Consider the following 26,603-nt stretch of genomic DNA (forward strand, 5'->3'; position numbering starts at 1 on the left):
GTCAACAGCGGAAGGTGGTCCCATTTTTTTCTTCAGTGACTCTAATGTTCATTTTGAGAGACACATTTCTGGGAGGAGCTTTGAATTCATACTTTTCTAACTCGCTCCCTCGGTCACATTCCTGTGATCGATGTGTTCGGCAAAGTCTGGGGATTATTAATCCAGAGATAGGAGTTATTGTTATTGAACAATCGCACGTTGTTCGAGGGCGTCGCTAGAGTCAGAGAGCCTCAGTGGTCATAGATCAAAGGGATCAAAGGGCTCTCTCTCTCTCTCTCTCTCTCTCTCTCTCTCTCTCTCTCTCTCTCTCTCTCTCTCTCTCTCTCTCTCTCTCTCTCTCTCTCTCTCTCTCTCTCTCTCTCTCTGCTTCCAGCAGGAAGCTCTCTGCACACATTATACATTTATAGAGAGGAATACTCTAGTTATTGTTATTATTGGAGTCGACGGAGGAGTGACGGCCTCCAGGTGGCGCTGCTGCTTTAACAGGAAGTTTATTAGAGGCGAAGGAAAAGCAGCTGCCCAGTGTTTCCGGTGTAGATTGATGACGCGACTCCGAGTTGCAACCGCTGTTTGGAAGAAGTCATCGAGAGACGGTAAATACCGGAGACTTCACCGTCAATTCACCGTAACACAGCTAACAGAGCTAACACAGCTAACTGAGCTACACAGCTAACTGAGCAACACAACCAACTGAGCTAACACAGCTAACAGAGCAACACAACTAACTGAACAACACAGCTAACTGAGCTAACACAACTAACAGAGCAACACAACTAACTGAGCTAACACAGATACCACAGCTAACTGAGCAACACAGCTAACACAGCAAACTGAGCTAACACAGATAACTAAACTAACTGAGCTAACACAGATACCACAGCTAACTGAGCTAACGGCTAACACGTAGCGCAGCAAACAGACGACACGTTGTTGGTGTCAAACTGATCACGTGATTATCCAGATGTTGATGTGATTTGCTTAAAGGTTTAAATGTAATTAATGCAACACGTTCCTACGGAAACCAAAACAAAACACAGTTAATGACTGGATTGTTATTGATTCCGATCAGTTATATTATTGTATCGATCATCTTCTCGTCTGGTTGATTGTTGATTTGTTAAAGAACAGGACACGGAGATCACGTGACAGCGTTGAAGTATCCTAGCCGACGATTCAACTGATCGTACATGCGTCATAGAAGACTCCGCTCAGGCTCCGCCTACAACTTGAACCACAGGAAAAACATGTGGACGTAAATTAACGGAGTTGGTTTTAGTGGGAATGTTGAAGTTCAGGCCACGCCTCCTTCAGAGGCTGTTATAAAGACTGATGAGGTCACCCCCCCCCCCCCAGCTGATCCCATCATTCATTGCACTTCACATATTGTTCTCAGGGGTGATGACGTCAGTAGGAGGAGTCGACTGATGGATCTTTTATTTACAGATTTGGTCGTTATTGATTGTACAGAAGGCAGAAATCTCGTTCTAATGAAATGATGATGATCTGTCCACACTGTGGATGAGAGCTCTCACCTGTGACATGCTGTCCTCTGATTGGCTGGTGTCTGACACGTGAGGGTCTGCACAAGGCCAGGGGGCAACTGTTCATCACTTGTTGTTGTTATTGTTATTACAGGAAGTGCCTCCTTCACCAGTCAGCTGACCTGCTGACTCGCTGAGTCCACTCAGTCGGGGGGGCTCCCTCAACACACTGTTGAAACACACACACGGTCAGTGACACACACACACACACACAGTAGCTGCTTTCAGACCTGCACTCAACTGAGACGTGTGTGTGAGTCTGTGTGAGAGCAGGCGAGTGGGGGGGGTGACGCTTCTAACTCGTGACAGACGCTAAAATGACAAATGGATGAAATAGTACAATCACAAACGTATGAGAAGAATGAGTCATAATGAAGATGTAGATAATCCGTATAGAACAAACTACTGGAAAGGTTCAAATGCAGCTTTTGTCTTTTTATCCGATTAATGTAAAAAAAACTGAACCGAGGAATCGATTATCAAAGTAGTTAGTTGTGGTTGTTTTGTTTGTGTGAGTTAAGTTTTGTCTGTTTTCCAGGATCCACTCAGACGTCATCATGGTGTTAGCCGACCTCGGGAGGAAGATCACCTCGGCGCTGAGGTCCCTCAGCAACGCCACCATCATCAACGAAGAGGTAACTGAACTGGAACCTGAACCTTTGAGGTCCTGAGGAATCACTCTTCAGTTGTTTCCTCATGGACGCATCAGCTGATGGGTCATGAGGTGGAGGCTGTGGACTCTGATGATGTGTGTGTTTCAGGTGTTGAATGCCATGTTGAAGGAGGTGTGTGCAGCTCTGCTGGAAGCTGATGTCAACATCAAGCTGGTCAAACAGCTACGAGAGAATGTAAAGTGAGTCCTGATCCTGGATCCAAATCTGAGACCTGAATCTGGTTCAGCTGCATTGACAAATGTTTGTGTTTTTTGTCCCTACAGGTCTGCCATAGATCTGGAGGAGATGGCCTCAGGTCTGAACAAGAGGAGGATGATCCAACACGCCGTCTTCAAAGAGCTCGTCAAGGTCAGATCAGCGGGCCTGGACACGACCTGGAAGAGCCGGGGGGGAATCATATCTTTAGGTCAAATACATAATTGTGATCAGGAGTCAGTGCAGCTCATTGTCCACTAGAGGAAATCTGGTGTAATGACCCAGGCCTGTGCATGACCTGAGCAACACACTGCTGTTCCAGCCAATCAGCACCAAGGTGTTGTGTGTCATCAGGGTGGAGACTCACTGGTCCTGAACCGTCTCTGAGCTGCAGCCGCCCCCCCGTCACTAACACCTGGAACATTCATCAGTGTCTGACTCTCCAGAACCTGATGAATGTTCCATCATGTTTGTCAGATCAGTGGTGATGGCTCCTCTGAAGGGAGGGAGGGACGTATTTGCAGAATCAGTAATCTTAAACCTGGTTAGTTAGTGTGTAATGTGTGTGTAATGTGTGTGTAATGTGTGTGTAATGTGTGTGTGTAATGTGTGTGTGTTGTCAGCTGGTCGACCCCGGTGTGAAGGCCTGGACCCCGACTAAAGGGAAGAACAACGTCATCATGTTTGTTGGTCTTCAGGGAAGTGGGAAAACCACAACCTGCTCCAAGGTGACATCATACACCTGAACCCCCCCCCCCCCCTTTTAATAAACACTGTGTTGGCGCAGAGCGCCCCCTGGGGTTTGTTTCTTATTCTCTGCTATGTTTGCTGCAGTTGGCGTATTACTACCAGAGGAAAGGCTGGAAGACGTGTCTGATCTGTGCCGACACCTTCAGAGCAGGTGAACACTTTCTCCTGTTGTGATGTTCAGATAGTAGACGCACCCCCGACCTCTTCATTGTCACACATACATTCACTGTGAAACACGTGCTCACGTTAACCACTACACACATCAGCTGACATCATAGCACTGACCCTCGTCCTGTCCCCTGTCACAGGCGCCTTCGATCAGCTCAAACAAAATGCCACCAAAGCCAGAATCCCCTTCTATGGCAGGTGAGTCACTGGAGTGCACACAGCGCCCCCTGCTGTTACTGTATTGCATCTAGTGGCCCGTGCTGTCTGCTGTTGTAACTGTGTGTTGTGTAACTGTGTGTTGCGTTCAGTTACACAGAGATGGACCCGGTGGTGATCGCCTACGAGGGCGTGGACAAGTTCAAAAATGAGAACTTTGAGATCATCATCGTGGACACGAGTGGGCGACACAAACAGGAAGACTCGCTGTTTGAGGAAATGTTACAAGTGTCCAATGCTGTGGTGAGTACCTGAACACACCGTCACTGTTCTGTATCTAATAGATGGATCCTGAACGTGTGTTTCATCTCCTGTTGTTTCCGTAGCAACCGGACAACATTGTGTACGTGATGGATGCGTCGATCGGACAGGCCTGCGAGTCTCAGGCTAAAGCCTTCAAAGACAAAGTGGACGTGGCGTCCGTGATCGTCACCAAACTTGACGGACACGCCAAAGGAGGAGGAGCTCTGAGCGCGTAAGGCCTGTTCTGTGATGTCACAGAAACCCACCGACTCTACATGTGTTAATGTTCTTCTTCTTCTGTTTCCTGTCAGTGTGGCGGCCACCAGGAGTCCCATTATCTTCATCGGGACAGGAGAACACATCGACGACTTCGAGCCATTTAAGACGCAGCCGTTCATCAGCAAACTGCTTGGTAAGGCCTCACTCCTGACAGCGACACCTGCTGGTCATAGGTGGAAACAGCCAGTTAGTCTGTCCAATCACTGCACCATATGGATATTATAAATATAAAAAATGAAGATAAGAAACCCTAACCCCCAAGAAGAATTCTCTGAACACAATCCTTCCTGTTTGTAACAGTTGTAAAAGTCATTAACGTGTTGTTTTGTGTTGCCATGGAAATCTTCTGTAACTCCTCCTCTTCCTGTCAGGGATGGGAGATATAGAAGGATTGATCGACAGAGTGAACGAGCTCAAACTAGACGATAACGAGGAGCTGATCGACAAACTCAAACACGGTGAGACGTTAGACAAACTCGCCTGGAGAACATGCAGTGCATTATGGGTATGAAGACTGACTTGTGACCTCTGACCTTCAGGCCAGTTCACCCTCAGAGACATGTATGAGCAGTTTCAGAACATCATGAAGATGGGACCCTTCGGACAGATCATGGTGAGCTCTCACACACTCGCACCTGAGACACTTGAAGACGGGTCACATGACTGAGGCTTATGGTTCTTTTCTCTTTATTCCAGCGCGTGGTCTTTTATTCTGAGAGCAGATTTCACTAAAACCCTGTGGTTAGATTCTCTCTGTGCTCCAGCTTCAGCTCCTCTCCTCACATTCACACTGCTTCTGTGCACACATCGTTATTGTAAAGTCCAGGAAATTCCCCAAACAATAGAAGTTACTTTTCTGAGAGTCCCGTACGGTTGTCTTCTGTGACCAGGTTCATGCACTGCTGCCATCCTCAGCTTTATTATTACACCGGCTTCCTGTCAGAATCTGAGCTGCCAGCAGAACTAAACTCAGGCTTCAGAGTGCAAGCTTTACAAAACCTGAAGTGAAATCAAAAGGTGCTTTTCTCAATAACATGACTACGTAGTTGAACAAAGAGAGAAAATAAACAAAGGTCAAAGAATGATGTTCGCATTGAACCTGCACTTTTTTTTTTTTTTTTTAAGAACTTTATTGAAGAGAAACAGAAACATTCCTTGACAACATCACAAATTATATATGACAGACTGATGAGTGAAAAATAATAAATAAATAAATGGACAGTTAAGACATCCCCCTCAGTTAGAGAGGTATCCTGCAATAGGTAGCCACCTCCTCACCAAAACATCAGACCTTAATTGTAATTGAGCAGTTAAAGCCTCCATTCCATACACCTCCCTCAGCTTCTGTTTCCACTGTGCCACTGTAGGTGGCTGTGGATTCGAACCTGCACTTTTTTTGTATCAACTTTATTCATAACATACAAACGGGGACAAACTGCTGTTAGTCTCACTGTAAGTAAAGTTTTGTGAATCAGTTACTCACAGGAAGTGTGTGTGTGTGTGCTTTCAGGGGATGATTCCTGGCTTTGGTACGGACTTCATGAGTAAAGGAAATGAACAGGAATCAATGTCCAGACTGAAGAAACTCATGACCATCATGGACAGCATGAATGACCAGGGTAAAACACATGTTTCTACTTCTATCTTAGTGAGGACACACACATTATCTGGACCCTTACCTCAACCAGCCAAATGAAATGCCTAAACTAAACCTCATTCTAAACCCAGTCCTACAATAACCTCTTAACCCTCTGGCAGCTCATTGAAAGTGGGTCACTCTGTAGGTTCTAGGCTCAAAACGGTCCTCACAAAGATATCTCCACAAGTACACACACAGTACAACGTGTTGACATTGATTGCTGGATCAGGTCTGTGTGGAAACACATTCTACTGAAACCAGTGTCCATTACTGGTTCCTCTGGTTCTCCTGCTTCCTGTAGAGCTGGACAGTAAGGACGGAGCCAAGCTGTTCAGTAAGCAGCCCAACAGGATCCAGAGGGTGGCCCGGGGGTCCGGTGTGGCCACCAGGGACGTCCAGGAGCTCCTCACCCAGTACACCAAGTTCGCCCAGATGGTGAAGAAGATGGGGGGCATCAAAGGACTGTTTAAAGGTGAACTTATTAAAGGCATCCGAAATGAACCAATGTTGTAGCTTAATTAACGTCCAGCAGGGGGCAGTGGTTAAAGATGTCTCTATTTTCAGGAGGAGACATGTCCAAGAACGTAAACCCGTCTCAGATGGCCAAACTCAACCAGCAGATGGCGAAAATGATGGACCCCCGAGTCCTGCACCACATGGGTGAGGCTGAAGCACCTGATTATCTTTATGTATATCTGCTATAGACTGTAAGTAAAGATGGACCATGTGACCAATCCCTTAAAAGGAGTTGACTTCCTGTTTGCTGTTTTCAGGTGGAATGGCTGGTCTTCAGTCTATGATGCGTCAGTTCCAGCAGGGAGCCGCTGGAAACATGAAAGGCATGATGGGATTCAACAACATGTGACCACCGACCAATCACCCGCCGAAAGATAGTTGAGAAAAGTCAATGTGCTGCCTCCTGGTGGAAACAGATGGAAGGGGCAGGGCTTACAGAAACAGGAAGTGGAGATGGATGAAATAAAGGACGTGATTCTCCAACGATTTGTGCTTTTAGAAAAACACCAGAAGTAGAAAAAGGACGATTTAAAGGAGAAGTTACACACGGAAAAAAAAGTCAGTTTGTGGTCGACGCAGTTTGACCTTAACCTTTAAATGAATGGGAGGAGCCTCGTTAATTTAATTCTGTATTATGTTTCTGTAAAAGCTTTAAGAGCAGAGTGAGTCCTGATTGGACAAGATGATGATGACGTTAGTTAGTGTCAAACAATAAACATTTGTATTGAAACATTGTGAAGCTTCTGTGTCTTTAAATATTTAAGCCAGGCATGGAGAATTAACATGAGGTGTGAGGACAGGACCGGATATGAGACAGACAGACTCTCAGGTGTGAGACAGACACAGACTCTCAGGGGTGAGACAGACACAGACTCTCAGGGGTGAGACAGACACAGACTCTCAGGTGTGAGACACAGACTCTCGGGTGTGAGACAGACTCAGGTGTGGGACAGACACAGACTCTCAGGTGTGAGACAGACACAGACTCTCAGGTGTGAGACACACACAGACTCAGGGGTGAGACAGACTCTCAGGGGTGAGACAGACAGACTCTCAGGTGTGAGACAGACACAGACTCTCAGGTGTGAGACACACAGACTCTCAGGTGTGAGACAGACACAGACTCTCAGGTGTGAGACACAGACTCTCAGGTGTGAGACAGATACAGACTCTCAGGTGTGAGACAGACACACTCTCAGGTGTGAGACAGACACACACTCTCAGGTGTGAAACAGACACACACTCTCAGGTGTGAGACAGACACACACTCTCAGAGACACAGACTCTCAGGTGTGAGACAGACACACACTCTCAGAGACACAGACTCTCAGGTGTGAGACAGACACACACTCTCAGTGTGAGACACACACAGACACTCTCAGGTGTGAGACAGACACACAGACACTCTCAGGTGTGAGACAGACACACACTCTCAGAGACACACACTCTCAGGTGTGAGACAGACACACACTCTCACTGAGACAGACACAGACTCTCAGGTGTGAGACAGACACAGACTCTCAGGTGTGACACAGACTCAGGTGTGAGACACAGACTCCCAGGTGTGAGACAGACTCAGGTGTGAGACAGACACAGACTCTCAGGTGTGAGACACAGACACAGACTCTCAGGTGTGAGACAGACACAGACTCTCAGGTGTGAGACACACACATAGACTCTCAGGTGTGAGACAGACACAGACTCTCAGGTGTGAGACACACACATAGACTCCCAGGTGTGAGACAGACACAGACTCTCAGGTGTGAGACACAGACTCTCAGGTGTGAGACAGACACAGTCTCTCAGGGGTGAGACAGACTCTCAGGTGTGAGACAGACACAGACTCTCAGGTGTGAGACACACACATAGACTCCCAGGTGTGAGACAGACACAGACTCTCAGGTGTGAGACACAGACTCTCAGGTGTGAGACAGACACAGTCTCTCAGGGGTGAGACAGACTCTCAGGTGTGAGACAGACACAGACTCTCAGGTGTTAGACAGACACATACTCTCAGGTGTGAGACAGACATGGTTCTCAGGTGTGAGACAGACACAGTCTCTCACGTGTGAGACAGACACACACTCTCAGGTGTGAGACAGACACAGTCTCTCACGTGTGAGACAGACACACACTCTCAGGTGTGAGACAGACACAGACTCTCAGGTGTGAGACAGACACACACTCTCAGGTGTGAGACACAGTCTCTCAGGTGTGAGACAGACACACACTCTCAGGTGTGAGACAGACACACACTCTCAGGTGTGAGACAGACACACACTCTCAGGTGTGAGACACAGTCTCTCAGGTGTGAGACAGACACAGACTCTCAGGTGTGAGACAGACACACACTCTCAGGTGTGAGACAGACACAGACTCTCAGGTGTGAGACAGATACAGACTCTCAGGTGTGAGACAGACACAGACTCTCAGGTGTGAGACAGACACACTCTCTCAGGTGTGAGACAGACACACACTCTCAGGTGTGAAACAGACACACACTCTCAGGTGTGAGACAGACACACACTCTCAGAGACACAGACTCTCAGGTGTGAGACAGACACACACTCTCAGGTGTGAGACAGACACACACTCTCAGAGACACAGACTCTCAGGTGTGAGACAGACACACACTCTCAGTGTGAGACACACACAGACACTCTCAGGTGTGAGACAGACACACACTCTCAGAGACACACACTCTCAGGTGTGAGACAGACACACACTCTCAGAGACAGACACACACTCTAGGAGACACAGACTCTCAGGTGTGAGACAGACACACACACACTCAGGTGTGAGACAGACACACACTCTCAGGTGTGAGACAGACACACACTCTCAGATGTGAGACAGACACACACTCTCAGGTGTGAGACAGACACAGACTCTCAGGTGTGAGACAGACACACACTCTCAGAGACACACACTCTCAGGTGTGAGAAACTCTGGACTGTAAGGGAAAACAAAGATCTTACATTGGTGAGATGATTCACTCGGAGTCAAAATGCAACCGCGTTTGAATGTGTGTGTCTATCAGGAAGAGTGTGGTCCCTGAATATTGGTCAGAGTGAGACCTCGTTGTTTTTGTGTTATCTGTTGCGTGACGTGGCGCCGGGCCGCCGCCATGTTGTTTTGCTTCGTTGTCAGTTCAGCGCAGCGGCGGTAAGTCCACGCTCTGTCACACACACAGACACACACCCACACACACACACACACACACACAGACACACACCTGGCGCCTGTCAACTCACCTGCGTCAGTCCTGTCACCGGTGTGACGTCAGTGGCGAGCTGTCACCTGGACGGCTAGCTGCTGTTAGCTGTGATGCTAACTGAGCTGCAGACTTTAAACTCCACGCAGCTGTACGGTACACGTGACGTCACACAGTGCAATATAGTTAATATCAGCTGAATGACGAACTGATGTCATTGATCATTGATCCTGATCGGTGACCTGGACAGAAAGTAACTGAGTACAGTTACTGCACCCGTCTGAGGTATTTGTACTTTGTGTTACTTTATTTATACTACAGTATACTACAGTAGTACTACAGAATACTATAGTAGAATCTACTGTTCTATATTGAATCTGCAGTTACAGAGTAATGGAGTGCACTGTGGTTGTTGGCTTCTCTCCTGGGTGTGGTCAGGGTTATGATATTAGATTAGATTTGATATTTTACTTTATCAAACCAGCTCTGAGTGACGAGTCTGTGTTTTCTCTGTGAAGTGAACTCGTGGGATATCAAAACTATGAAGGAACACATATGGAATTATGTGGTAAATAAAAAAGTGCCAGAACCAGAATATGTTTTATACTTTAGATTCTTCAAAGTAGCCACCTTATGCTTTGCTGCTCTTGACCTTCTTCCATTCAGCGTCATGAGGTCGTGACCTGGACGGGTTCTCATTAGAGTAGATCTGTGGAATGTGTTCTTCTTCATGTGTTTGAGACGATCAGCGGCCTTGTCCAGAGTAGATCTGTGGAATGTGTTCTTCTTCATGTGTTTGAGACGATCAGCGGCCTTGTCCAGAGTAGATCTGTGGAATGTTCTTCTTCATGTGTTTGAGACGATCAGTGGCCTTGTCTAGAGTAGATCTGTGGAATGTGTTCTTCTTCATGTGTTTGAGACGATCAGCCGTGCAGAGGCAGGTTGGTGCTCAGCTCTAAACAGTGAACAGACCGATTCCACCACAGCTCTAATCCACTTCATGGCCAGAACCACTCCACTAGGTAAAGAGACAGTCCATCATCACTTTAATACAGGAAGGTCAGTCAATCCGGAAAGTTTCAAGAACTTTGAATGTTTCCTCAAGTTCAGTCGTGAAAACCATCAAACGCTCTGATGAAGCTGTCTCTCATGAGGACCGCCCAGGACAAGAAGACCAAGACCTATGCTGCCGAGGAGAAGTTCATCAGAGCGACCCGCCTCAGAAACAAGTCACCAGCACCTCAGATCAGAGGCAACATGAAGCTTCATGGAGATCAGGAAGGAGAAACATCTCAACTTCAGCTCCAGGGGAGACTGCGTGAATCAGGTCTTCATGGTGGAGTTCCTGCAAAGAAGCCACGGCTGAGGAAGAAGAACAAGAAGAAGAAGAGACTTGCTTGGGTCAAGAAACAAGGAACATGGCCTCCACCTTCACCCCACCTTCACCCAGAGAACCTGGCTCCACCTTCACCCCACCTGAACCCAGAGGACCTGGCTCCACCTTCACCGACCTGAACCCAGAGGACCTGGCTCCACCTTCACCCCACCTGAACCCAGAGGACCTGGCTCCACCTTCACCCCACCTGAACCCAGAGGACCTGGCTCCACCTTCACCCGACCTGAACCCAGAGGACCTGGCTCCACCTTCACCCCACCTGAACCCAGAGGACCTGGCTCCACCTTCACCGACCTGAACCCAGAGGACCTGGCTCCACCTTCACCCCACCTGAACCCAGAGGACCTGGCTCCACCTTCACCGACCTGAACCCAGAGGACCTGGCTCCACCTTCACCCCACCTGAACCCAGAGGACCTGGCTCCACCTTCACCGACCTGAACCCAGAGGACCTGGCTCCACCTTCACCCCACCTGAACCCAGAGGACCTGGCTCCACCTTCACCGACCTGAACCCAGAGGACCTGGCTCCACCTTTACCCGACCTGAACCCAGAGGACCTGGCTCCACCTTCACCCGACCTGAACCCAGAGGACCTGGCTCCACCTTCACCTGACCTGAACCCAGAGGACCTGGCTCCACCTTCACCGACCTGAACCCAGAGGACCTGGCTCCACCTTCACCCCACCTGAACCCAGAGGACCTGGCTCCACCTTCACCTGACCTGAACCCAGAGGACCTGGCTCCACCTTCACCTGACCTGGCTCTCAGCAGGTCAGGTGAAGGTGGTCCTCAGCAGCTCTGGAACCCGTCCAGGTCACGACCTCATGAATCAGAATGGAAGAAGGTCAAGAGTCATCAGAGCATAAAGTTGCTACTTTGAAGAATCTAAAATATAAAACATTCTGGTTTGTTTGAAACTTTTTTGTTTACCTCATCATTTCATTTGTGTTCCTTCATAGTTTGGATGTCTTCAGTATAAATCTTCAATGAATAAAGAAAAACCATTGAATGAGAAGGTGTGACCAAACTTTTGAATAAATATATATATATATATACACACAGTACACCTGTCCATGAAACGATTATAATACATTTCATTTAGTTCTTCTTATCCAAAGCGAGTAAGTGCATTCAACCATGAGGTGTGTGTGTGTGTGTGTGTGTGTGTGTGTGTGTGTGTGTGTGTGTGTGTGTGTGTGTGTGTGTGTGTGTGTGTGTGTGTGTGTGTGTGTGTGTGTGTGTGTGTGTGTGTGTGTGTGTGTGTGTGTGTGTGTGTGTGTGTGTGTGTGTGTGTGTGTGTGTGTGTGTGTGTGTGAAGTTATAGAATATCATATGTTCTCTAATGTTAACACACACACTACACAAAGGTCCACACACAGACTCAGTATTGTGTAGTTCCGTGTGTACGAACCTGATGTGTTGTCGTCTCCTCTCAGCGTCTCCCTGTCGGTGTGCCCCGCCCCCTGTGTGCCTGCATCGCCATGGCAACCTTCCCCGAGTACATCGCTCAGAACGAGGAGCGTGACGGCGTGCGCTTCAGCTGGAACGTGTGGCCGTCCAGTCGGCTGGAGGCCACGCGCATGGTGGTGCCGGTGGCCGCTCTGGTCACGCCCCTGAAGGAGCGGCCCGACCTGCCCCCGATCCAGTATGAACCGGTTCTCTGCAGCCGCGCCACCTGTCGAGCTGTGCTCAACCCCCTGTGGTACGCATCACTACTCCACCTGTCTGACCTCCACCCGTCTAACACCTGTCTGACCTCCACCCGTCTAACACCTGTCTGACCTCCACCTGTCTGACACCTGTCTGACCCCCACCTGTCTGACCTCCACCTGTCTGACACCTGTCTGACCTCCACCTGTCTGACCTCCACCTGTCTAACACCTGTCTGACACCTGTCTGACCTCCACCTGTCTAACACCTGTCTGACCTCCACCTGTCTAACACCTGTCTGACCTCCACCTGTCTGACCCCTGTCTGACCTCCACCCGTCTAACACCTGTCTGACCTCCACCCGTCTAACACCTGTCTGACCTCCACCCGTCTAACACCTGTCTGACCTCCACCTGTCTGACACCTGTCTGACCTCCACCTGTCTGACCTCCACCTGTCTAACACCTGTCTGACCCCCACCTGTCTGACCTCCACCTGTCTGACCTCCACCTGTCTGACCTCTTCCTGTCTGACCTCCACCTGTCTAACACCTGTCTGACCTCCACCTGTCTGACCCCCACCTGTCTGACCTCCACCTGTCTGACCTCCACCTGTCTGACCTCCACCTGTCTAACACCTGTCTGACCTCCACCTGTCTGACCTCCACCTGTCTGACCTCCACCTGTCTGACCTCCACCTGTCTGACCTCCACCTGTCTAACACCTGTCTAACACCTGTCTGACCCCCACCTGTCTGACCTCCACCTGTCTGACCCCCACCTGTCTGACCTCCACCTGTCTGACCTCCACCTGTCTGACCTCCACCTGTCTAACACCTGTCTGACCTCCACCTGTCTGACCTCCACCTGTCTGACCTCCACCTGTCTGACCTCCACCTGTCTGACCTCCACCTGTCTAACACCTGTCTAACACCTGTCTGACCTCCACCTGTCTGACCTCCACCTGTCTGACCTCCACCTGTCTGACCTCCACCTGTCTGACCTCCACCCGTCTGACCTCCACCTGTCTAACACCCGTCTGACCTGCACCTGTCTAACACCTGTCTGACCCCCACCTGTCTGTCCTCCACCGTCTGACCTCCACCTGTCTAACACCTGTCTGACCTCCACCTGTCTAACACCTGTCTAACACCTGTATGACCTCCACCTGTCTGACCTCCACCTGTCTGACCTCCACCTGTCTGACCTCCACCTGTCTGTTGCAGTCAGGTGGACTACCGAGCCAAACTGTGGGCGTGTAACTTCTGTTACCAGAGGAATCAGGTAAAGTTCAACCAGCTTTTCTTCTATACTTGTGAGGACCTTCACTGAAAGAATAACTAGAACCAACTAGTAAACTCGTTAAACAATCCAACTAATATTATCACTTTTCTCTCAGAGAACTGACTCCACCTTATTTTATGTCGTGGTTTACCCTTCTTGGTAAAATTGTACTTTATTCACATTATTTGTTTTCCTTTTGTTGCCCTCGGCCTGATGCCCAAAATATAATAGAATCTGGCCTGTGAAATATATTTTTTAATATAATCTGCGTGTCTTTCCCCATTTTCCCCCTTTCACCACAAGACTCTCTGTCTTATCCAATAAAGGCCATAATATATATTATATACAGTATAGGGTTAGACAATGAGAAATATAGAGCTCATGATAAAGAGGGATGCTGCAGTTGAAGCGAATTATGTGGCGAGTGAATTAATCGCCAAAGCAGGAAAGTGATTCACAGGAGGGCAGGTTCTGGAGCACTGCCTGGAGGTTGCTGATATTCTATGTCCAGAAAGTTAATGGTGATCGATTCCTCGAATGTAAATAAACAACAAATATAAAACACAACCTGCCTCCAAACCCAAGTGTCAACGAGCCCGGACATTCACATGAGCCTTAATCCTCTGTGATCCACGTGAACACGGCTCCAAAGAGAATATCAGAGGAACTGTCCAAAGTGTTATATATATATATACAGTATATATATATACAGTATATATAACATATGTATAGATATATAGATAGATCATTTCATTGCCAGCGACTGCTTCATGTTATCTCGATGCATTTGACAATAAAAATCTTGAATCTTGAATCTCTCAGTACACTGGATTTGTTTAAAACGAATCCATCAAAAAACAACTCTTTTCATTTTGCATATTATTATGTTGTTCTGACTTCATGTTTCCCAGATAAAACACGTCAGTGATTCTAACCTCAACTTTAAAATCAAATCTAAACTCTAAAGCACAAACAACAGACTGGTCCTGAGTCCCATAGTAACCGAGGTGTGTGTGTTTCAGTTTCCTCCGTCCTACGCTGGGATCACGGAGGTGAACCAACCTGCTGAGCTGCTGCCTCAGTTCTCCACCATCGAGTACGTGGTGCAGGTAAGAGACTCACACAGGCACGTGGAGAGACACACAACTCATCAGGTGTGTAACCCAGTCCGGTCTCCTCCTCAGCGGGGTCCTCAGATGCCGCTGGTCTTCCTGTATGTGGTGGACACCTGTATGGAGGACGAAGACCTGCAGGCTCTGAAGGAGTCTCTGCAGATGTCCCTGTCTCTGCTCCCCCCCACTGCGCTGGTGGGACTCATCACGTTCGGACGCATGGTCCAGGTCCACGAGCTCGGCTGTGAGGGCATCTCCAAGAGCTACGTCTTCAGGGGCGCCAAGGACCTGAGCGCCAAGCAGCTGCAGGTAGAAGACGTCCCTGTCCGGTCAGAGACAGATCCCATGACCTGTTGTTTAAACTGCAGCTAAGAGGAGTTAGGGTTATATCAGTCCGTGTGTTGTGTTTATTGTTAGGGGGGTGTGGAGGGGGGGGGTGAATAAACAAGCAGAGGGATATTTTTGGGTTTTATTAAATCACCAACATTTGAAACAGTAAAGAGAAGAACATTAAAGAACATATTGGACTTCACATAATTTAAGTACATAAACACAAGTTCTTATATTTTATACATGTTTGTGAAACACTCCTGTAGTTTGTAATGTTCTATTTATATAAATCTGACTTCAACCGACTCACACTCCCGCCGGTGAACAATGTTAACCAGCTGTGAATCTTTGGTGACTCGCAGGAGATGCTTGGTTTGACCAAACCTTTGGCCGCTCAGGGCCGAGGTCCTCAAACCGTCCAACAGCCTCTGTCCAACAGGTACACACACACACACACACACACACACACACACACACACACACAGACACAGACACACACACACACACACACACACACACACACACACACACACACACACACACACACACACACACACACACACACAGTTAGTTGGGAACTCTTTTCTTTCTGAACTTTCACCCACATGACTACGTTTTCCTCTTAAAACTCATCAGCTCTGCTACAGAACCTTCTGGTGTCCACACGACTCCAGAGTTTCAGATCAGCTTAAACAGAGAAGTTTGGAAATGAAGACATAGACGCGCACAGCCTCTTGCTGATTGGATCTTTCAGTCAGTGCGTAGCCTTCTCTGATTGGTCTCTGGTCACATGACCTCCTTCACCCGGCCTCAGCTACCGGAGTAGAAACAACTTCACTGACCCGGTTGTCTTTGCTAACAGCTGCTGTTCAGTTACATTCTGTATTTAACTTAACCCTTAATGTCTTTACCCTCAAAAAGGTCAAGTTTCCTCACAAACACAGAAAGACCCTCTGACCTACTCTTCTTTAAACTGTAACCATGGTGATGTGAGGTCACCAGACGCTGGTTTCCATGAAACAGCAGGAGGTCAGGGGCGCAGTGGTAATCAGGGCTGGGGAGTTCTGACAGTTACTGTTGGTTCCTCAGGTTCCTGCAGCCAGTGCAGAAGATCGACATGAACCTGACCGACCTGCTGGGAGAGCTGCAGCGTGACCCCTGGCCCGTCACGCAGGGGAAGAGACCTCTGCGCTCTCTGGGCGTGGCCATGTCCATCGCTGTTGGCCTGCTGGAGGTAAATGGGGCGGGCTTTTGGCATCATGTGGGGGGGGGGCGTTACAGAATCTCACTAGTGTCTGTTTTTCCCACAGTGCACCTTTCCCAACACTGGCGCTCGCATCATGACGTTCATCGGTGGCCCAGCGACACAGGGTCCTGGCATGGTGGTGGGAGACGAACTCAAGACCCCCATCAGGTCGTGGCACGACATCGAGAAGGACAACGCCAAGTTCATGAAGAAAGCCAACAAGGTGAGTGACAGCTGATTCTAACCTTATTAACATAAACACAAATGTTCATTATTTAGTTCTGTTGTCATGTGTGTGTGTGTGTGTGTGTGTGTGTGTGTGTGTGTGTGTGTGTGTGTGTGTGTGTGTTGTAGCACTACGAGTCTCTTGCTAACAGAGCGTCCAGTAATGGCCACATCATCGACATGTACGCCTGTGCTCTTGATCAGACCGGTCTGCTGGAGATGAAGTTCTGTGCCAACTACACCGGGTACACACACACACACGCACACACACACACACACACACGCACACACACAGACACACACACGGTATCTGAGAACACCTGTGAGCCTTTGATTCATTAATATCTCTAATAATAATAAATCAGAACATAATAATGATACTGTCTGAACAGCTCAACTTCACATAACTGACTTAATGAGCATCAAGCTTTTCAGTTTCAAATGTCATTGATTCACCTGCGTTATTATCACACATGTTATTTGGATATTAATGGTTTGTCACTTTAGTTGCTTTAAACAATAGCATTGGTTTATTTAAGATCTCAACAATGTTCTTACGGTGACGTCCTCGTCAAAGTAACGGCTGCGTAACCCTGACCCTCCTGAAGAGTAAGCTTCATGTCCCCATTCGTAGTGGAAGAGTTCAACCGAGGGGCGACATGACCCTGGAGAACCAGCAGTGAAATGGGATTAGGCCTCAGTGTTAGAAAACAGTCCTCCAGTCCTCAGGGTTCATGTGGTTGTAGTTGGTAATATAACCACTAGGGGTCTCTAAATATCCTGCATGGCATCTTCAGGTGTCGTACATGTGAACATAGGCAGGTGGACTTGGGGACTTCGTGTGGATGCTGTAACTGATCAGTCTGATGATGATGGCGGTTGTGTCGGCGCACATGTTGGACACAGTTTGTTAACGTGTGTTTGTGTGTCCAGAGGCTACATGGTGATGGCGGACTCCTTCAATACGTCTCTGTTTAAACAAACCTTCCAGAGAGTTTTCACCAAGGACGTCCAGGGGTCATTCAAAATGGCCTTTGCCGCCACACTGGAGATCAAGGTACGATAGCTCCTCAGGTCACAGAGGCCACGCCCCCTCGCCAACAGAATAAACTGCAGTATTTTCTTTTCAGACTTCGAGAGAGATCAAGCTCTCTGGAGCCATTGGACCGTGTGTGTCTCTGAACGCTAAAGGACCCTGTGTCTCTGAGAACGTATTTAACCTCCAATTCACAGCTGACCTTTGATCTTTCCATACAGTTTCGTCTGCAGGGCAGGTTTACAGGTGTGTGTTCATGTGTTGACAGGAGATCGGTACCGGAGGAACGTGTCAATGGAAGATCTGTGGTTTGGATCCCGGCACCACGCTGGCTCTTTACTTCGAGGTCGTCAACCAGGTACTATGATCAAACTTTAACACCTGACCTCTGACCTTTAGACAGCCTCAGTCCGGTCTGAGACAAAATAACACCCCTTGCAGAACGTCACCATCTGTACAGCCTGAAATATAAAGAGTCAATCCCACCTGGTTCCTGTAGGGGTCAGCCAAGTGCTGCAGGACTAGAATCCGATTGTGTGGGTTGCAGTGTTGATGATGACAGTGTTGCTGTTGGTGTTTTTGGTGATGAGGTCGGACGTGTTGTGGATGTTGTGCTGATGCGATTGTTTGGGTGGAGGTGGAGGGCGAAGCTCTGCGGGCGAGACTCCAGAGGTTTTCGAATCAACATACCGACACTCCGACGCACTGCGGCCCGGTACCTGCTGGAGACACACGGACATGAGGCTATAGAAAATGACTATAGGTGCATCTTAATGTTTACTTCTGTTGAGTTTCACTTACGTCTGAGTCATGCAGGTGATCCAGGGGTTGAGGGCAGAGCTGGTCAGAACCAGCCAAGCAGAAAGGGCAGAGGTCACTGCAGCGCTCTGCTGACCGCTGAGCGTCTCGTACAAACACACTGAGATGTACGGCAGCCAGCACACCAGCACACACACTGAGAACAAGACAAGAAGCCAGCTGAACACGTGACCAGAGGCTGAACACGTGACCAGAGGCTGAACACGTGACCAGAGTCTGAACACGTGACCACAGAGTCTGAACACGTGACCAGAGTCTGAGCACGTGACCACAGAGTCTGAACACGTGACCAGAGTCTGAACACGTGACCAGAGTCTGAGCACGTGACCAGAGGCTGAGCACGTGACCAGAGGCTGAACACGTGACCAGAGTCTGAACACGTGACCAGAGTCTGAACACGTGACCAGAGTCTGACCACGTGACCAGAGTCTGAACACGTGACCACAGAGTCTGAACACGTGACCAGAGTCTGAACACGTGACCAGAGTCTGAGCACGTCACCAGAGTCTGAACACGTGACCAGAGTCTGAACACGTGACCAGAGTCTGAACACGTGACCAGAGTCTGAACACGTGACAAGAGTCTGACCACGTGACCAGAGTCTGAACACGTGACCAGAGTCTGAGCACGTGACCAGAGTCTGAACACATGACAAGAGTCTGACCACGTGACCAGAGTCTGAACACGTGACCAGAGTCTGAACACGTGACCACAGAGTCTGAACACGTGACCAGAGTCTGAACACGTGACCAGAGTCTGAACACGTGACCAGAGTCTGAACACGTGACAAGAGTCTGAACACGTGACCAGAGGCTGAACACGTGACCAGAGTCTGAGCACGTGACCACAGAGTCTGAACACGTGACCAGAGTCTGAACACGTGACCAGAGTCTGAGCACGTGACCAGAGTCTGAGCACGTGACCAGAGTCTGAACACGTGACAAGAGTCTGAACACGTGACCAGAGGCTGAACACGTGACCAGAGGCTGAACACGTGACCAGAGTCTGAACACGTGACCAGAGTCTGAACACGTGACCAGAGTCTGAACACGTGACCAGAGTCTGAACACGTGACCAGAGTCTGAACACGTGACCAGAGAGTCTGAACACGTGACCAGAGTCTGAACACGTGACCAGAGTCTGAGCACGTGACCAGAGTCTGAGCACGTGACCAGAGTCTGAGCACGTGACCACAGAGTCTGAACACGTGACCAGAGTCTGAACACGTGACCAGAGTCTGAGCACGTGACCAGAGTCTGAGCACGTGACCAGAGTCTGAACACGTGACCAGAGTCTGAACACGTGACCAGAGTCTGAACACGTGACCAGAGAGTCTGAACACGTGACCAGAGTCTGAACACGTGACCAGAGTCTGAACACGTGACAAGAGTCTGAACACGTGACCAGAGGCTGAACACGTGACCAGAGGCTGAACACGTGACCAGAGTCTGAACACGTGACCAGAGTCTGAACACGTGACCAGAGTCTGAACACGTGACCAGAGTCTGAACACGTGACCAGAGTCTGAACACGTGACCAGAGAGTCTGAACACGTGACCAGAGTCTGAACACGTGACCAGAGTCTGAGCACGTGACCAGAGTCTGAGCACGTGACCACAGAGTCTGAACACGTGACCAGAGTCTGAACACGTGACCAGAGTCTGAGCACGTGACCAGAGTCTGAGCACGTGACCAGAGTCTGAACACGTGACCAGAGTCTGAACACGTGACCAGAGTCTGAACACGTGACCAGAGTCTGAACACGTGACCAGAGTCTGAACACGTGACCAGAGTCTGAACACGTGACCACAGAGTCTGAGCACGTGACCACAGAGTCTGAACACGTGACCAGAGTCTGAACACGTGACCAGAGTCTGAACACGTGACCAGAGTCTGAGCACGTGACCACAGAGTCTGAACACGTGACCACAGAGTCTGAACACGTGACCAGAGTCTGAACACGTGACCACAGAGTCTGAACACGTGACCACAGAGTCTGAACACGTGACCACAGAGTCTGAACACGTGACCAGAGTCTGAACACGTGACCACAGAGTCTGAACACGTGACCACAGAGTCTGAACACGTGACCACAGAGTCTGAACACGTGACCACAGAGTCTGAACACGTGACCAGAGTCTGAACACGTGACCAGAGTCTGAACACGTGACCAGAGTCTGAACACGTGACCAGAGTCTGAACACGTGACCAGAGTCTGAACACGTGACCAGAGTCTGAACACGTGACCAGAGTCTGAACACGTGACCACAGAGTCTGAACACGTGACCACAGAGTCTGAACACGTGACCACAGAGTCTGAACACGTGACCAGAGTCTGAACACGTGACCACAGAGTCTGAACACGTGACCACAGAGTCTGAACACGTGACCACAGAGTCTGAACACGTGACCACAGAGTCTGAACACGTGACCAGAGTCTGAACACGTGACCAGAGTCTGAACACGTGACCAGAGTCTGAACACGTGACCAGAGTCTGAACACGTGACCAGAGTCTGAACACGTGACCAGAGTCTGAACACGTGACCAGAGTCTGAACACGTGACCAGAGTCTGAACACGTGACCAGAGTCTGAACACGTGACCAGACTAGAACTTAAAGAGTTCACAGGTAGGTCTCGTTAGGAACCTATCAGAACCCAGCATGAACCCACCTGAGGTGGTAACCATGACGACGGAGCTCCTCAGGTAGGTGTTGGCAGGAACATGGAAGCAGTGCAGCTCGTTGCACATGAAGGTTCCCCTGCGAGCCTGTTTCCTGGCCACGTAGACCATGTATCCGTACAGAGAGCACATGGTGAGGAGCGGTGCCACGATGCCCAACGTCATCCACAGCACCACGAAGGATCGGTTGTCGGGCGTGAAGCTCGGGCAGCACAGGAACCGGGACTCGCTGTAGGCGTAGGTGCCGAACCCCAGCAGGGGCAGGCTGGCGTTCACCAGACAGAATAGCCAGACCAGGACCAGGACCACCCGACTCCGTCCGGTCGTCCAGATGCTTTGGTAGCTGAGGGCGAAGCAGATCTCTGTGAACTTGTCTACAGTCGCCCAGGTGAGCGAGTGGATGGAGGAAGTCTGCAGCAGGAGGAAGAGGAAGCCGCTGCCCTGACAGAGGACGCCCTCGCTCGGGTGACCACCGGGCTGCGAGAGGCTGTTGTGGGCCCCGAAGGGGAGGGTGGAGAGGCCCAGGGCCAGGTCGCTGAGGCTGAAACTCACCGTCAGACCCAGCGTGTCGGAGCGAAGCTCCTTGTTGTGGAGCAGCACCAGCAGGAGGAGGAGGTTCCCACACACGGACGCTGCACTGGTTACAGCCATCAGAGTGGCGTACAGCGTCCTCAGAGCGTCCACCATCTTCACGGGACAGGAAGGAGTTCACTGATTACAGATCGGACAGGATGCGTGAGGACGCTTTTACATACGACTTTCTCCCAGATGTGTGGAGCTGCACTTCCTCTAACAACCTCCAGATGCTGCTCTTCCAAAATCTTCTCCTCAAATTCGCAGTGGAAACGTGATCACAACTCCACACTCGGGTCCCTGGACAACACACAAAAAGGTCTCCATGACAACTGAGCAGCTTCCTCCCAGCAGACGACGTCCAGCTCCCTCCACAGAGACGCTTAGATATCGACACCTGGAACCGACGCTCTGGTCAAAGGTCAAACCAGCTGATCGATCGATGTCTGGAGTTTTAAAGTCATGATTTCAGTCTGAGCGTCAGATCAGCTCCGAGTCCGAGGACAGAGGGAGTGTCCTGCTGAGAGACTGAGAGAGAGAGTGTCTCTCCACAGGCAGCGTTGCTGTGGTGCACCTGTCAGTCACCTGCTGAGATGATGAGAGGACACACAACCACACACACACACACACACACACACACACACACACACACACACACACACACACACACACACACAGAGTTATCTGCTGACTATGTCAACTGTACCTGAACATCCAATATCCTGTGTGTGTGTGTGTGTGTGTGTGTGTGTGTGTGTGTGTGTGTGTGTGTGTGTGTGTGTGTGTGTGTGTGTGTGTGTGTGTGTGTGTGTGTGTGTGTGTGTGTGTGTGTGTGTGTGTGTGTGTGTGTGTGTGTGTGACTCAGGTAATAACAGGTGTACAGGTGTGTTATCAGCTGCAGTTGAACCTCAGACCACTAAGAGCTCAGGTGTGAAGCAGCCAATCAGAGCTCAGGATTCTGAGCTCAGTTAAATGTTGTATTTCAGTTTGATGACATCACTGCTTATTTTAAGTTACTAATAATAATAATATGAATATTATTAAATAAAGGTGATTAACGATCATCACCTGATCAGGTGATTGATTAACGATCATCACCTGATCAGGTGATTGATTAACGACCATCACCTGATTGATTAACGACCATCACCTGATTGATTAACGATCATCACCTGACCAGGTGATTGATTAACGACCATCACCTGATTGATTAACGGCCATCACCTGACCGGGTGATTAACGACCATCACCTGATCAGGTGATTGATTAACGACCATCACCTGATCAGGTGATTGATTAACGACCATCACCTGACCAGGTGATTAACGACCATCACCTGACCAGGTGATTAATTAACGACCATCACCTGATTGATTAACGGCCATCACCTGACCGGGTGATTAACGACCATCACCTGATCAGGTGATTGATTAACGATCATCAGGTGATTGATTAACGACCATCACCTGACCGGGTGATTAACGACCAGCTGTGTGTTGCAGCACAACGCTCCGATCCCTCAGGGCGGCCGCGGCGCCGTCCAGTTCGTGACTCAGTACCAACACTCGTCAGGACAGAGACGCATCCGAGTCACCACCACGGCCAGGAAGTGAGACACCTGTCCACACACCTCATCGTGTGCCACCTGCTTACAGACGTTCACTCACATCTTCTCTCCCCCCTCCCCCCCCCCCACAGCTGGGCAGATGCTCAGACTCAGATTCAGAACATCGCAGCGTCGTTCGACCAGGAGGCGGCGGCTATCTTGATGGCGAGGCTGGCTGTGTACCGCACGGAGACGGAGGAGGGGCCAGACGTCCTGCGCTGGTTAGACAGACAGCTGATCAGACTGGTATGAAGCGTGTGGTGAGAACATGGATGTGGACTCGCAGCCGGTGAAGCTCACGTGTGTCGTCGTGCGTGTTTGTGTTTCAGTGTCAGAAGTTTGGAGATTATCACAAAGACGATCCAAACTCCTTCAGGTTCTCCGAGACCTTCTCCCTCTACCCTCAGGTGACCTGCGCTCCTCGTGCTCTGCTGTCGGCCGCTTCCCTTCCTGCTTCTCACCTGCGTGTTTGTGTTTCAGTTCATGTTCCACCTGCGGCGCTCTCCGTTCCTCCAGGTGTTCAACAACAGTCCAGACGAGAGTTCCTACTACAGGCATCAGTTCAACAGACAGGACCTGACTCAGGCCCTCATCATGATCCAGCCTGTGCTGTACGCCTACTCCTTCAATGGGCCGCCAGAGGTACCTGCACCGGGGGGGGGGGGGGTCACCATGTTCCTCATTAACACCTGAACACAAACATCAGCATCACACTCAGAGTCCAGTTAGAAAGAATCCGACGTCAGTGTTAGTGAAGTTTCTAGTTTCTAAACTCTCACTGGAATCCAGAGCCAGAGTTTAACAGTAGGTATCAGTTGTGCTGCCCCCCTGTGGAACTATTGTGTAACTGTGTCATCTTCATCAAATTCAACAGGAAAGAGAATATCAACCAAACGAAAACAAAGCTGATTGTTTTAGCTTTTGTTGTTTTTATTTGATTCAAGTTTTCATTAACACTCGTGACGCTGCTTGTTGCTCAGCAGATGTTTCAGTTCTCCAGCTGAACCTAACGATCAGGACCAGGCTCTGGTCACATGACGCTGATTATTAACTCCTTAAGTTAACTCCGGTTTCCACATCAAGATCTGAGCCTGTGCACGTAAAGTGGGCGGGGTTTACTGCATATGCCTGATCAGAGACATGGACAGTTTGACTGACAGCAGAGCCTCAGTGTACAGGAGCCTGTTCGTCTCTTACTTCCTGGAACATCAACACACACCTGAGATCTGATTGGTTTGTTCTCAGACTGAATCACAGTTTGTTTAACGAGTGATTGCTCCGCCCCCCTGTGTCTCAGCCCGTCCTGTTGGACAGCAGCAGCATCCTGCCGGACAGAATCCTCCTGATGGACACCTTCTTCCAGATCCTCATTTACCACGGAGAGGTACAAATACAAGTTACTCTGTTTCTATAGAAACACATCGACATGAAGACACTGCTCGAGAAAATAACTACATTTTCTGTGTGTGTGTGTGTGTCTGTGTGTGTCTGTGTGTCTCTGTTTCTCTCTGTGTCTCTCTCTGTGTCATCTCTGTGTGTGTCTCTGTGTGTGTGTGTGTGTGTGTCTCTGTTTCTCTGTGTGTGTCTCTGTTTCTCTCTCTGTGTGTGTCTGTGTGTGTGTGTGTGTCTCTGTTTCTCTCTCTGTGTGTGTCTCTCTGTGTGTGTCTCTGTTTCTCTCTGTGTCTCTCTCTGTGTCATCTCTGTGTGTGTCTCTCTGTGTGTGTCTCTGTTTCTCTCTCTGTGTGTGTCTGTGTGTGTGTGGGTGTGTCTCTGTTTCTCTCTGTGTCTGTGTGTGTGTCTGTGTGTGTGTCTGTGTGTGCGTGTGTGTCTCTGTTTCTCTGTGTGTGTGTGTGTGTGTGTCTCTCTGTGTGTGTGTGTGTGTCTCTGTTTCTCTCTCTGTGTGTGTCTCTCTGTGTGTGTCTCTGTTTCTCTCTCTGTGTGTGTCTGTGTGTGTGTGTGTGTCTCTGTTTCTCTCTGTGTGTGTCTGTGTGTGTCTCTGTTTCTCTCTCTGTGTGTGTGTGTGTGTCTCTGTTTCTCTCTCTGTGTGTGTCTCTCTGTGTGTGTCTCTGTTTCTCTCTCTGTGTGTGTCTGTGTGTGTGTGTGTCTCTGTTTCTCTCTGTGTGTGTCTGTGTGTGTCTCTGTTTCTCTCTCTGTGTGTGTGTGTGTGTCTCTGTTTCTCTCTGTGTGTGTCTGTGTGTGTGTGTGTGTCTCTGTTTCTCTGTGTGTGTGTCAGACGGTGTCTCAGTGGAGGAAGGCTGGTTACCAGGAAATCGCTGAGTATGAAAACTTCAAACACCTTCTTCAGGCTCCAGTGGACGATGCTCAGGAGCTGCTACACAATCGCTTTCCGATGCCCAGATACATCGACACAGAGCACGGAGGCAGCCAGGTGGGGGCGCTAACACTCACACACACACACACACACACACACACTCACTCACTCACTCACTCACACACACACACACACCTTCTCCTGTGTGTATATATTATAAAAGTGAGTTCCACTTTATTTCACAATCTTGTTTCAGGCTCGTTTCCTGCTCTCCAAAGTGAACCCCTCCCAGACCCACAACAACATGTTCACCTGGGGACAGGTGAGAGGCTGAACTTAACCTTTGACCTTCAGGTGTCTCACCAGGTTTAACACGTGCTTCTCTGTGCAGGAGTCTGGAAGAGAGGCTGAACTTAACCTTTGACCTTTAGGTGTCTCACCAAGTTTAACACGTGCTTCTCTGTGCAGGAGTCTGGAAGATAGGCTGAACTTAACCTTTGACCTTTAGGTGTCTCACCAGGTTTAACACGTGCTTCTCTGTGCAGGAGTCTGGAGCTCCCATCCTCACGGACGACGTCAGCCTGCAGGTGTTCATGGATCATCTGAAGAAGCTCGCTGTCTCCAGTGCTGCCTGACCTGACCCCACCTGACTCCACCTGACCCCACCTGACCCCACCTGACCCCACCTGTCCCCACCTGACTCCACCTGACCCCACCTGACTCCACCTGACCCCACCTGACCCCACCTGACTCCACCTGACCCCACCTGACCCCACCTGTCCCCACCTGACCCCACCTGACCCCACCTGACCCCACCTGTCCCCACCTGACCCCACCTGACCCCACCTGACTCCACCTGACCCCACCTGACCCCACCTGTCCCCACTTGTCCTAACCTGTCCCCACCCTTCCCCACCCTTCCCCACCTGACCCCACCT

General features: G+C 49.6%; 3 protein-coding genes across 4 annotated transcripts; 2 read left to right on the forward strand and 1 right to left on the reverse strand.

Moving 5' to 3' along the window:
• Window positions 1-425: 425 nt before the first annotated feature.
• On the forward strand, window positions 426-6,955 carry srp54 (signal recognition particle 54). Its single transcript, XM_061082642.1, has 17 exons — window positions 426-593; window positions 1,636-1,729; window positions 2,080-2,176; window positions 2,303-2,394; window positions 2,479-2,563; window positions 3,034-3,138; window positions 3,245-3,311; window positions 3,469-3,526; window positions 3,637-3,787; window positions 3,871-4,019; window positions 4,099-4,199; window positions 4,438-4,524; window positions 4,606-4,679; window positions 5,577-5,685; window positions 6,007-6,177; window positions 6,270-6,365; window positions 6,479-6,955. The coding sequence occupies exons 3-17, from the start codon at window positions 2,099-2,101 to the stop codon at window positions 6,568-6,570; spliced, it is 1,515 nt and encodes a 504-aa protein (XP_060938625.1). The 5' UTR covers window positions 426-593; window positions 1,636-1,729; window positions 2,080-2,098; the 3' UTR covers window positions 6,571-6,955.
• A 2,384-nt stretch (window positions 6,956-9,339) lies between these two features.
• Window positions 9,340-26,356, forward strand: sec23a (Sec23 homolog A, coat complex II component). 2 transcript variants are annotated; one of them, XM_061082795.1, is made up of 20 exons: window positions 9,340-9,386; window positions 12,269-12,534; window positions 13,707-13,764; window positions 14,787-14,873; window positions 14,949-15,185; window positions 15,569-15,645; window positions 16,296-16,440; window positions 16,517-16,675; window positions 16,807-16,922; window positions 17,611-17,734; window positions 17,808-17,888; window positions 17,982-18,071; window positions 23,290-23,396; window positions 23,486-23,639; window positions 23,723-23,800; window positions 23,874-24,035; window positions 24,691-24,777; window positions 25,627-25,782; window positions 25,922-25,987; window positions 26,211-26,356. In XM_061082795.1, the coding sequence occupies exons 2-20, from the start codon at window positions 12,314-12,316 to the stop codon at window positions 26,298-26,300; spliced, it is 2,295 nt and encodes a 764-aa protein (XP_060938778.1). In that variant the 5' UTR covers window positions 9,340-9,386; window positions 12,269-12,313; the 3' UTR covers window positions 26,301-26,356. The 2 variants fall into 2 exon arrangements, with proteins under 2 accessions (XP_060938778.1, XP_060938779.1); XM_061082796.1 differs by lacking the exon at window positions 9,340-9,386 and adding an exon at window positions 9,446-9,720.
• LOC133015565 (histamine H2 receptor) lies at window positions 18,511-21,901 on the reverse strand. The gene is made up of 2 exons (XM_061082797.1): window positions 21,205-21,901; window positions 18,511-18,668 (listed from the first exon to the last, which is right to left on the reverse strand). Exons 1-2 carry the CDS (start codon window positions 21,899-21,901, stop codon window positions 18,511-18,513), a joined length of 855 nt encoding a protein of 284 aa, XP_060938780.1.
• Window positions 26,357-26,603: the final 247 nt, after the last annotated feature.

The sequence above is a fragment of the Limanda limanda genome, chromosome 12, assembly GCF_963576545.1.
Source record: "Limanda limanda chromosome 12, fLimLim1.1, whole genome shotgun sequence".
NCBI classification, from domain to species: Eukaryota; Metazoa; Chordata; class Actinopteri; order Pleuronectiformes; family Pleuronectidae; genus Limanda; species Limanda limanda.

Excerpts from the sequence above, each read along its gene's own strand:
- srp54 (XM_061082642.1), top strand. The coding sequence starts at position 2,099 with ATGGTGTTAGCCGACCTCGGGAGGAAGATCACCTCGGCGCTGAGGTCC. Across the intron at positions 2,177-2,302 it reads CCACCATCATCAACGAAGAG|GTGTTGAATGCCATGTTGAA; the intron begins GTAACTGAACTG and ends TGTGTGTTTCAG. Across the intron at positions 6,366-6,478 it reads CCGAGTCCTGCACCACATGG|GTGGAATGGCTGGTCTTCAG; the intron begins GTGAGGCTGAAG and ends TGCTGTTTTCAG.
- sec23a (XM_061082795.1), top strand. The coding sequence starts at position 12,314 with ATGGCAACCTTCCCCGAGTACATCGCTCAGAACGAGGAGCGTGACGGC. Across the intron at positions 14,874-14,948 it reads CCATCGAGTACGTGGTGCAG|CGGGGTCCTCAGATGCCGCT; the intron begins GTAAGAGACTCA and ends TCTCCTCCTCAG. Across the intron at positions 23,397-23,485 it reads GTCACCACCACGGCCAGGAA|CTGGGCAGATGCTCAGACTC; the intron begins GTGAGACACCTG and ends CCCCCCCCACAG.
- LOC133015565 (XM_061082797.1), bottom strand. The coding sequence starts at position 21,901 with ATGGTGGACGCTCTGAGGACGCTGTACGCCACTCTGATGGCTGTAACC. Across the intron at positions 18,669-21,204 it reads CGTCATGGTTACCACCTCAG|TGTGTGTGCTGGTGTGCTGG; the intron begins GTGGGTTCATGC and ends TCTTGTTCTCAG.